This window comes from Desmodus rotundus, chromosome 2, assembly GCF_022682495.2.
Source record: "Desmodus rotundus isolate HL8 chromosome 2, HLdesRot8A.1, whole genome shotgun sequence".
NCBI lineage: Eukaryota > Metazoa > Chordata > Mammalia > Chiroptera > Phyllostomidae > Desmodus > Desmodus rotundus.
In genome coordinates this window covers 98718968-98730973 of record NC_071388.1, presented here as the reverse complement: position 1 = coordinate 98730973, position 12006 = coordinate 98718968, and the positions used below count along the sequence as shown (strand labels likewise).

The 12006-nt window shown below is 36.4% G+C and overlaps 1 protein-coding gene across 5 annotated transcripts in view; it reads left to right on the top strand.

The window, feature by feature from the left end:
• The window catches only part of POLQ (DNA polymerase theta), a 143580-nt gene that overhangs the window by 53820 nt on the left and 77754 nt on the right, over nucleotides 1–12006 (top strand). For all 5 annotated transcript variants that reach the window (XM_045185961.2, XM_024578062.3, XM_053918417.1 and 2 more), the window contains 3 exons: nucleotides 4638–7744; nucleotides 10015–10158; nucleotides 11144–11340. In XM_045185961.2, coding sequence (XP_045041896.2) covers nucleotides 4638–7744; nucleotides 10015–10158; nucleotides 11144–11340 — 3448 coding nt within the window. The remainder of the gene's footprint in view (nucleotides 1–4637; nucleotides 7745–10014; nucleotides 10159–11143; nucleotides 11341–12006) is intronic.

Here is a 12006-nt window from a genome sequence, read left to right as displayed (position 1 = left end):
CAGTTTTTGGACTTCTATACAGTTCAGTTTTCTGGCAGTTCTGATTGTTTTTTGCTTTTCTTATTGGTTGTTATCCTTTCTTTTGTTGTGCAAGGAAGTGACGGGTATCTAGCTATGCCTCCATCTTGGCTGGAAGTCTCCTCTCGTTTTTAAAGAATCTTTTCTTTTTTAAGTTGATTAGGATTCTTAACTCTTTATTTGATATGTATATTGCAAATATTTTCTCAAAATGTATCAATTGTCTTTTGAGTTTTTTTTACCTCATTTTCCCCATGCAGAATTTTTATTATTTTTCTATTGATTTATTTTTTATCAATCTTTTTTGCTTCTAAATTGTCATAGTTGGAAAGCTTTCCTGTACACTGAAATTAAAGATGGATTCACAGGTTTTGTTCTCTATTTCAAGTTTGCATTTAGAGTCCTGATGCATTTATTGTTTATTTTTGTGTGTAATATGAAGTCCGGATTTAATTTTATCTTTTTCCCATTTATAAAAAAGTTGGTCTTGGTCCTAGTTATTTGAGATGCCATTTCATCATATACTAAATATCCATATGCAATTAGGCCTATTTCTGAACTTCTATTGTTTACTCTCTTTTTGTCAGTTCACGAGCAAGTACAGTGCTCTTAAATAAAAGACTTTATAGCACATTTTAATGTCTGGTAGGGCAACTTCCCCTCATAGTTTTTCATTATTTTCCTGACTATTTTTGCATGTTTGCCCATATGAAATTTAATGCGTCTGTTGATATTTTATTGAGGTTGAATTGAAATTTAACTTAGAACTGACATCTTTGTAATGTTGAGTCAGACCTATGCAAGGATAGGTAATATCTTTGCATTTGGTATAGTCTTTGTGATTTTGAGGAGTTTTAAAAAGATTTCCACATACAATGTTTTAGGAGTTTTAAAGTGTTCCTCATAATGGTTTTATACATTTCTTGTTAAATTTATTTCTATTTCATCCTTATTGTTTTAAATGATGGCTCACGTCTAAGATGCCTTATACATGATTATTATTTGAATTTATTAAAGCTATTGATTTTTATATATTTTTATCCCATTATTATTTGAATTACTCTCATCATTGATTCTCTAGGATTTCCTGGTATATAGTCATATCATTTGTAAATGGAGATATTTTACTTCTTCCTTAACAATTTTTATACCTCTACTTGATTTATCTAATTGAATTGAATCTCCAGATTTTTATCCAAGTTACCCTTCATGGTTGTTATTGGAGCCTACCTTCAGATGAAAAGTGTGACAGTTTACTGCTCTTTTTTGCTTCTTGTCTCAACTTTTTCTGATTTCTACTTTCTTTGGGTCACTCTAAACTTCATTCAGGTATTTTGTCCAGAGTTCATATCATGTAGGAGGATTTGTTTTCAATGAGAGTTTTATTTTATACTTTAATTTTTTATTGTTATTATATTACAGTTGTCCCAATATTTTCCCATTTGCCCTCCTTCACTCAGCCAACCTGATCAGTCCCCACAATATTGTTTACGTCCATGTGTCATTCATACATGTTCTTTGACTAGTGCCTTCCCCTTCTTTCCACCATTATCCCTCTCCCTCCTCCCCTCTCGTTGCTGTTAGTTTGTTCCATGTTTCCATGCCTCTGGTTGTATTTTCCTCATTAGTTTATTTTCTTCATTAGATTCCTCTTATAGGTGAGATCATAGGGTATTTACCTTTTACCAACTGGCTTATTTCACTTAGCATAATATTGTCCATTTCCATCCATGCTGTTGCAAATGGTAAGAGTTCCTTTTTTCTTTCTGCTGCATAGTATTCCATTGTGCAAATGTACCACAGTTTTTTTATCTACTCATTTACTGATGGGCACTTAGGCTGTTTCCAGTACTTGGCTATTGTAAATAACATTACTTTGAACATAAGGCTGCTTAGTTTCTTTTGAACTGGTGATTCAAAATTCTTAGGGTATAATCCCAGCAGTGGAATTGCTGGGTCAAAGTCAGTTCCATTTTTAACTTTTTGAGGAAATTCCATACTGTTTTCCACAGTGGCTCCACCAGTCTATAATCCCACCAACAGTGCACTAGGGTTCCCTTTTCTCCACAACCTCACCAGAACTTGTTTGTTGATTTATTAATGATAGCCATTCTGACAGGTGTGAGGTGATATCTCACTGTGGTTTTAATTTGCATCTCTCTTATGGCTAATGATGCTTAGCATCTTTTCATATGTCTATGGGCCATCTGTATGTTTTCCTTGGAGAAGTGTCTGTTCAGTTCATTTGCCCATTTTTTAATTGGGTTGTTTGTCTTCCTGGTGTTGAGTCATATGAGTTTTTTTATATATTGTTGAGATTAAAACCTTGTCCGATGTATCATTGGCAAATACATTCTCCCATATAGTCAGTTCCCTTTTCATTTTGATGATGATGTCTTTAGCTATGCAGAAGCCTTTCAATTTGATGTAGCCCCATTCATTTATTTTTTCCTTTATTTCCCTTGCCCTAGGAGATATATTAGCAAAAATATTGCTATGTGGGATGTCTGAAATATTACTGCCTATATTTTCTGCTAGGCCTTATGGTATCATGACTTGCATTTAAGTCCTTTATCCATTTTGAGTTTATTCTGGTATAGGGTGTATGTTGGGGTCTAGTTTCTCTTTTTTTTGCATGTACCAGTCCAGTTCTCCCAACACCATTTATTGAAGAGGCAGTTTTTGCTCTATTGCACAGGTGGCAAACACAAGGCCTGTGGGCTGAATCTCGCCCTCCTCCTTGTTTTATCCGGCCCAGCACCTTGTTTCTATCTGGTGGCAGTGCTGAGCTCCTTGCCCCTAGTTAAGAAGTAGTTACATTTATACGGTCCTAAAATTACATTCAGCCCTTTGAAGGCAACCACGAGGCTGACATGGCCCCTGGTGAAAATGGGTTTGGCACCCCTGCTGTATTGTATGCTCGTGCTCCTTTTGTCAAATATTAATTGACCATAGAGACATGGACTAGTTTCTGGGCTCTCTATTCTCTTCCACTGATCTATGTGTCTGTTCTTATGCCAGTACCAGACTGTCTTGATTACAGTGTCCATGTATAGTTTAATATTAGGTATTGTGATCCCTCCAACTCTGTTCTTTTTTCTCAGGATTGCTGAAGCTATTTGGGGTCTTTTTTGGTTCCATATAAATTTTTTGAATATTTGTGAATATGCCATTAGTATTTTAATAGGAATTGTATTGAATGTATAGATCACTTTGGGTAGTATGGACATTTTAATGATGTTAATTCTTCCAATCCATGAACATTGTATATGCTTCCACTCATTTGCATCTTTCTCAGTTTCTTTCTTTAGTGTTCTATAGTTTTCTGAGTACAGATCTTTATCTCCTTGGTTAAATTTATTCCTAGGTATTTTATTTTTCTTGTTGCTATAGTAAATGGTATTTTTTTCTTAGTTTCTCTTTCTGATACTTCATTGTAGGTGAATAAGAATGCCATTAATTTCTGAATATTGACTTTGTATCCCTCTACTTTGCCAAATTTACTTATTAGGTCGAGTAGTTTTTTGGTGGAGACTGTAGGGTTTCACATTGTCTGTGTATAATGATAGTTTTACTTCCTCCTTTCCAATTTAGTCATCTTTTGTTTCTTTTTCTTGTCTAATTGTTGTGGCTGGAACTTCCAGTACTATGTTGATTAAGAGTGGTGAAAGCAGGCACCCTTTTCTTGTTCCTGACCTTAAGGGTAATGCTTTTAGTTTTTGCCCATTGAGTATGATGCTGGCAGTAGGTTTCTCGTATATGACCTTTATTATGTTGAGGTATGCTCCTTCTATTCCCACTTTTCTGAGTGTTTTTATTATAAATGGGTGCTTTTTAAGCATCTATTGATATGATTGTATGTTTTTTGTCTTTCATTTTTTTATGCGATGTATTCTGTTTATTGATTTGCAAATGTTATACCATCCTTGAATCCCTAGGATAAATCCCACTTGATCATGGTGTATGATCTGTTTATTGTGTTGCTGGATCCAGATTAAAAATATTTTGTTGAGGGTTTTGGCACCTATTTTATCAGAGATATGACCTGTAATTTTCTTTCTTTGTTGTGTCTTTACCTGGTTTTGGAATTAGGATAATACTGGCCTTGTAAAAAGAGTTTGGGAGTCTTCCCCCTTCTTGAATTTTTTGAAATAGTTTAAGAAGGATAGGTGTTAGTTCTTCTTCAAATGTTTAGTAAAATTTGCCAGTGAAGCCATCTGGTTCAGGGCTGTTATGTGCCAGGATTTTTTTGATTACTGCTTGTATTTTGCTGGTACAATGAAAGTTTTATGATGCTCACTTTTTTTAGGTTTTCCTTTAAAAAAAATCTGTCTTAGTGAGGCTTTTCCTTATTATGCTATTTAAAAATTTCATCTCTCATCCCTTCCTGATGTTTCATTTTTGTACACAACTCTTACCATCAGTTGATGTACACTATATTTTACTATTTGTTTGTTTTCTGATTTCTCCAACTATTACGTAAGCTCTCTGAGAGCAGGTATATTTCCCTCTTGTTTAGTGCCATTTCTTCCATTCCTAGGACAGCTGATGCTTAACAAATATTTGTTGTATGAGTGAATCAATGAATTAATTTATTTCTTTTGCTCTCTCCTTCTTAGTGCCCGAAAGGCAGTGGATGAGGAAGAGGAAGACGTTGAAGAACGTCGGAATATGCGAACTATTTGGGTGACTGGCAGAAGAGGTTTAACTGAAAGGGAAGCCGCAGCCCTTATAGTGGAAGAAGCCAAAATGATTCTACAGCAGGACTTAGTTGAAATGGGAGTGCAATGGAATCCACATCCCCTTTTAGATTCTGATACATCCTCACTGACCAGCAGTGAATCAGAAGTAAAGGATTGTAAATTTATACAACAAACTAAGAGTTCTTGTGAAAGATTAACATCAAAGAAAAAAAGTAACACAATACTGAGTGATTCTTCTGTTAAGCATTCACCAAATAGAGTGCAAGATTTAGGTAAAAGTAGGGAGCATACAAATTCCTTTTATTATCAGTTTCAGGATGGGCATCAAGAATGTCAGATACATTCAATTTCCAGAGCAAGAAAATGGGCTTATTTGAATAGAAGTAAAGAGAAGCTAGAAACCTCTTTGAATGAAGGAAAAACAACAACTAAGAAAGTTTTTCAGACTATCTTATCTGAGAAGACAAAAAAAGAAGCTGTGAATTTCAGTTTAGAAAAGATGAGTACAACCTCATTTCGATCTTGGAAATATAGAAAGCATCTAAAACAATCCAGAGACAGTAGCCCTGTGAAAGACGCTGAGATGTGTAAAACTGATTTACAAAAACAGAGTAAGTTTGACCGTGTTTGTGAAGATTCATTTACCTCAGATGATAAGAGTACGGGATTTAGAAATCCAGGGCCATTTGCTAAAAATACATCTTCTTGTGCTGAAGAAAAGCATAACAGAGCATCATTCCCATCACAAACAGAACAAAGTTGTTCAAGGAACAAAACAATAACTAATGATATTCTTGTGGAACATATTATCACAGGTTCCTGGAGTAAAAAAGGGACTTGTCAAGCTACCCGTGTGGTTAGTGAAAATGGAAGAGGATTAGCTGTTACTGAGTCAGAAAAAATAGACCGTGTGCTGATACTATGTGATTCAAAAAACCAGAATGGTTATGTTAAACACTATGATACCCATCCAGTTAATAAGTGCCTGGAGAAGCAGTCTGATAAACAGACAACTAATTGTACCAAACAGAAACAAATAATAGAGAAACAAATGCCTTGTGATACAGTCAGTCATTATATGAATACAGACTCGAATGCTATTATTATCAAGTGTAAAAGTACAAAGTTTAATGCTGAGGAAAAGGAAGCAAATAATCTTCAGGTATCTGGAGATAATATAAGCAGCACTGAGTTACCCAGTGGAGTACCTCTATCAGCTGGGGCATTTGGTGAATCTGGAGGCCAGCAGAATGTTCTAAATGCCTCTAGAATACAAGAAAAAACAGATGCTTACGCAGCAAACAAATCTAAAAATAATTGTGTTTCTGACTTAGGGTTAGTTCCTTGTGATTTTGAAGATAGTTTCTACCTGGATACTCAGTCTGAGATAATTATACAACAGATGGCAACTGAAAATGCCAAACAAGGAACAAAGGACACCAGCCTGGCAACAGAGATGATGCAGAAGAGTCTAGACAAACAGGGCTCGAGCCCTTTTCAAAATGAGATTCACATTACCTTTCCCGGTGAACGACATTCTCCAGGAGCGATAAATAAAGATAATTTGGAACCAAAGACTGTAGATACTATGAAGCAAAGCACTGGTTTACATGGGGGTGATATCCTGACTCCAGAAAGCCCACTTCTTCATTTTCCAATATTATTGAGGGAAAATGGCCCTTGCTTTAAAGGGAATGAATTTTCTGTTACCGACTCCCAATTAAACAGTTTTCTTGAAGGTTATCAAACACAAGAAGCTATGAAACCAGTTATATCTCTGGTCCCTGAAAAGAGAACTCCCACTGACATAGAATGTCTGCCAGTTCCTGATACAAGTTGGAATTTGAGTAATAGTTTGCTCTTTGACAGTTTCAGTGAAGACTACCTAGTAAAAGAACAACCCCCTGATGTGGGGGCAGAAGCACCCCTTCCTTCTGAAGTAATGTCCGGCCATTTCAGTGATTCTCTGTGGCTACAACCAGAGGGCCCAGTTAAATCAAATGTGGATGAAAATCAAGATAATCAACAGCAGTTGACTTGTTTCAGTGATGAGTCTATTTTATTTTCAGAAATGGACTCTGCTCAGGTGGTTGACGCTTTGGACAATGTAGATATAATTCCTGTCCAAGATAATCATAAAACTGCAGTATCGTTTAAAGCATTAGAACTGAGTGATCCAGTTGGTAATGATTATCCCCAAAGAGATGTAACTGGAGGAGATAAAGATGAAAATCTTCAAAAATCCAAATTAATTCAGACAGGGCAGAATAATTCATTCATATGGTCTGGAGCATCATTTGATTTAAGTCCAGGACTGCAAGAGATTTTAGATAAAGTGTCCAGTCCTCTAGAAAATGAAAATCTAAAATTAACAGCTATAAGCTTGTCTAGTTTGAAAGGAAAAAATACAAAATTAAATGATAAACAAGAAATGGTTTCAAATTTGGAGCCAAATCAAGTGCAGGGAACTTCATTCTCCCCTAATATTAAAGTAAAAAGCAAGATTGAGGCACCAGAGAACAATGCTGTTCATGGTGAAACCCTATCCCTCTTGCCTCGTAAAGAAAGTTGTGCAGTTGATGACAATGGACCTATTCCCCCTACACCAATTCCAGCATCTGCTTCTAAGCTGTCATTTCCCAGTATTCTTGGAACATCCCCTGTAAAACTTCAGAAAACTAGTGGTGTTTTACAACTTGGTGAAAGTTATTCATTTGGCTCACCATCAGATATTAAAAACCATGATTTAAGTCCAGAGAACAAAAATAATGTGAAAGGCAATAGTTCTATTAGAGATACAAGTTTTTCACAGCTGTTATCACAAGATGGGTCTCAGTTAACTCCAACCTCATGCAGTGCAGAAGGCTTGGCTATAATCGATGTAGCAAGTGACCAAACTGTCTTTCAAACGTTCATTAAGGAGTTGCGGTGCAAAAAGCGATTTTCCATCTCTCTGGCTTGTGAAAAGAACAGTAATTTGACATCTTCTAGAAGTGTTACTATTGGTGGTAGGTTTAAGCAAGGTAAGAAATACATTTTTTTTCACATTTATATATATAATAGTGGACTGAGATGGGTCTGTGACTTTTCAGTATTGGATACTAAGTGTAGTAAATTTATCCAAAGTTTAATAAGTTTCTCTTATGTGGGTTAACATGTAGAACAGCCTTATTTTTCAGCACAGATAGATTAATAATAGTTGCCCTCTGGTATAAGAGATGGTTGACCCCAGGAAACATGGGTGGGAGAGCTGAGCACTGAGACCAAGAGCTCAAGCTGGGGGACTGAAAAAATGCAGACCACTGAAGTACTACTCTTTCCTCTGGCTCTGATCCACTGTTGTGTACCTGGATAATTGAGGCAGTGTCTGCCTCCTTACCAGAAGGTCAAAGGTCTCATCTAATTAGCCTTTCTACAGCAGCTCCCAAGTCTAGGTGACCTGTCAGAAGTTCCAGATCAGTGTTATTTCTTGGCACATTGACATAGTGGTCAAGCTTTTTGCTGCTGGGGCCACCACAATTGGTGTGGTTGGTGCAGGGGCATGTATTGGAACAATGTTTGGCAGCTTGATCATTGGGATGCCCATCTCAAATAGCAGCTCTTTCTCCTATACCATCTGGGCTGTGCCCTCTCTGAGGCCAAGGAGCTCTTCGTTTTGATGGTTGCCTTCCTAATCCTCTTCACTTTATGAGGCTTCATGGAGGTCTCTGCAGCTTCAGCTCCAGGCCATGCCTGGTGCTAGTACATGCCAAGCTTTACCATTAAATACAACATTTCTCCCTGGCCAGTGTGGCTCAGTTGGTTGGCGCATTATCCTGTAAGCTGTTAGGTCGCTGTTAAGCATGGGTTCAATTCCCAGTCAGGGTACATGCCAGGGTTGCGTGCATATGAGAATCAACGAATCAATGTTTCTCTCTCTCTGTCTCTGTCTAAAATCAATAGGCATGTCCTTGGGTGAAATAAGAAAACAACTTTTTCTTCAAAAAATTGCATGTGTATACATAATACATAATATATGTAATATGTTATTATATAAATATAGAAATATTAGAATATGATTGTAAAAGTTAAGGTATATATTTTGAATATAGATCAGTTTTATCATATCTTGATGGTGTATATTACATGATGTTTTTTTTATCACCAGTGCTCATGATTTTCTATTAAATTATAATACCTTATTCATTTATATAATCACAAAGGTGCATAGCAGATATGCACTATATTTTTCACCATGTACATTAGCTACATTTTCCACTACTTGTCTCAAATGGAATTTGTACATCCTCTGATAGTCGTGAATCCTGTACGGAAATATCTATCCCCAGCCTCAGTGAGCTCTTCCAGGTTTTGAGTGTATTGCACTGTTTGGTCAGATACTACCATGTATATTCCTGTCTCGCTTCATGAAAGTAAGTGTTCTGTATCGTGGGGAATAGCTGTCCATGTGTCCTTTGTAGTAGTTCCTGAAAACCCTCCCCGCTTTTGTCCCCCCATTATCCCCTCTCACCTCTCCTCTGGTTACTGTCAGTTTGTTCTTAATTTCAATGTCTTTGGTTACATTTTCCTTGTATTTTTGTTTTGGTGATTAGTTTCCACTTAAAGGTGAGACCTTAAATGTCCATTAAGTTTTGAGTACTTGCCTGATATTCAATTCATAGAGCACATGTGTTAATGACAAGATTTTACTTGTCAGTGTTGAATAGCACATTCCATTTTTCATTCAACACATAAAATTGAACACATTTTCTGTGCTAGAGGTTAGAGGGATAAAAAACATTTACTGAAATCAAACAGGTATGAGCCAGTAATTTTCCAGGTATTGGGAATGTAATTGTAAATAAAATAGATTGGTTCTTGACCTATGTTTTTGTAAAATTGGAGATGCATTATTTTATTTAAAAAAATTTTTGTTGTTGTTCAATTACAATTGTCCCCATTTTTCCCCCATTGCTCTCCCCTGTCCTGCCCACAATCAATCCTCTTCCTGCCCCCATTGTCCTTGGCCATGGGTCCTTTATACATGTTCTTGGACTTGACCCTTCCCTTTTTTTCCTCCCTTGTCCCCTACCCCCAACCCCTCTGGTTACTGTCAGTTTGTTCTTTATTTCCATGTCTCTGGTTCTATTTTGCTCATTTGTTTGTTTTCTTGATTAGGTTCCATTTATAGGTGAGATCATATGGTACTTGTCTTTTACCACCTGGCTTATAAAATTATTATCATTGTTTTAATGTTCAGTTTAAAGGTATTATTTTTAGAGATTTTTAACTATTTCACTTTTGATTTACTTAGTTAGGTCACCTCAGGAAACTCTTATTGGAGATGATGGATTGCCTGTTAGAGGTTGTAATAACATCTCAGTGATTGGACTGGCTGTGTGCTGGGGTGGAAGAGATGCCTATTATATTTCACTGCAGAGGGAACAGAAGCATTCTGGTATGTAATCAGCAGTCGGCAATTTCATCATATAATTTTAATGTAGCCTCTATGAGGTAGTGGCTTCTTTGTTGAGAATCATTACGGGATATTTACTAAGAATTTATTTTTAGAATTAAAGAAATTTTTGATAATGGCTGTAGTGTGTGTATTATTTAATATATTAACTATAATGACTATTTTAAGAAAGGCCACCCTTACTCCCTTCAGCTTGTCACATGGAAGTAGCTACTAATGCTATGTTTTCTTCTGGGGAGTAGTAGAGCATCAGGGACTCTCTGACCATCTTGAGGGTTTGTTTTTGAAGATTGGATAATAGTAGTTTCTTTTCATACATCTTTCCTCCTTTTGACTGGGTCTGGAGCTCATCTAGAGGCAGTGATGAGCGAGATATCTACAGTAGTTGAATCACACAGCCTAGGAGAAGTCTTTGGAATTAAAAAGATATGTTCTGGAAATACTTTGTGATTATGGTTGTTGCATACCTTGCTGATTGAAAAGGAAACATTTTATAGGATGCCATATAACATTTATTCCTGAGTAAGCATGAAATATTTTCAAGTGTTTTGCAGGAAAATATGTTAGGGTGAGTAGTTACTTGAACTACTATTTTTTAAAGATATAATATTACATATTCCTACTAAATCTCCCCTTAAAAGGAGTTCCTTTAAAGCTCACTTTAAAATACCTTTTTTGTCTTTAATTCCTCATTCTGAGAAATGTAAATTTATTTTTAAAAACCTTGATATTTAAAATTTTCTTCTGCCTAAATAAATAGAGCATTATAAATCACCTGATTCAAACCATAATTTTTGGATTATGAAGCACTTTATCCATGTAGCTGACATGACCTCCATAAGGTCACGCTGAATTATTGGTTACATGGAACTAGACTTTGAGTCTTTTTCAGTCTTTGCATTATAGGGTGCTGTTTCATGTGAATGCACGTGATTTTTGCCTGAAGACTTTTTTTTTTTCTTTTAAGAAATTAGTGCTAGTTTGGTCCCACCTCCTCTGGATCCAAACCTGACTGTGAAGGACAGAATGTGGCACCTTCAGTCCTGCTTTCCAAAGGAATCTGATAAGGAGCGCACTGTCGTCATCTATGACTTCATCCAGAGCTATAAAATTCTTCTTCTGTCTTGTGGAATCTCCCTGGAACAAAGTTATGAAGATCCTAAGGTTCTATGTCTTATTTAATTTTTACATACTTAACGTCTTTAACATTTAAGGCTAATGTTTAAATGACTTGGTGTTTGTTTACCACGCAGCTTCAGTTTTACAGAGTAGTCACTCCTTTCCTGGTGACCCCACCCACTTAGAACACAGTGTCAGGCACCAAGTGCCGCAGCGCAGCTGAAACCAGAGATGTCACGAATGCCAAGCTCTGAAGTTCATATCTTTCCTCAGCAATATTTAAAATTGCGGATGAAATTTTATTTTAGTTGTATGTTCTAAGTTTTCTGTCTTATAGTATATTAGAAATGACACATCCAAAAAAAAAAAAAAAGCTTCACACGGATGTTTGTAGCAGCTTTATTCATAATTGCTAAATCTTGGAAGCAATGAAGATGCCCTTCAGTAGGTGTGCGGATGAGTAAACTGTGGGGCATCTAGACAATCGATTATTATTGAGCACTGAAAAGCAATGAGCTGCCATGCCGTGCAAAGACACGGAAGAAGCTTAAGTGCATGTTACTAAGTGAAAAAAGCCAATCCGAAAAGGCTATACATTGTATGATTTCAACGATACAGAAAAGAGAAAATTCTAAGGACAGTAACGAAATTAGTGGTTTCCAGGGGTTAGGGAGAGGGAGAGGTGAATAGGCAGAACACGGTGTTCTGTAG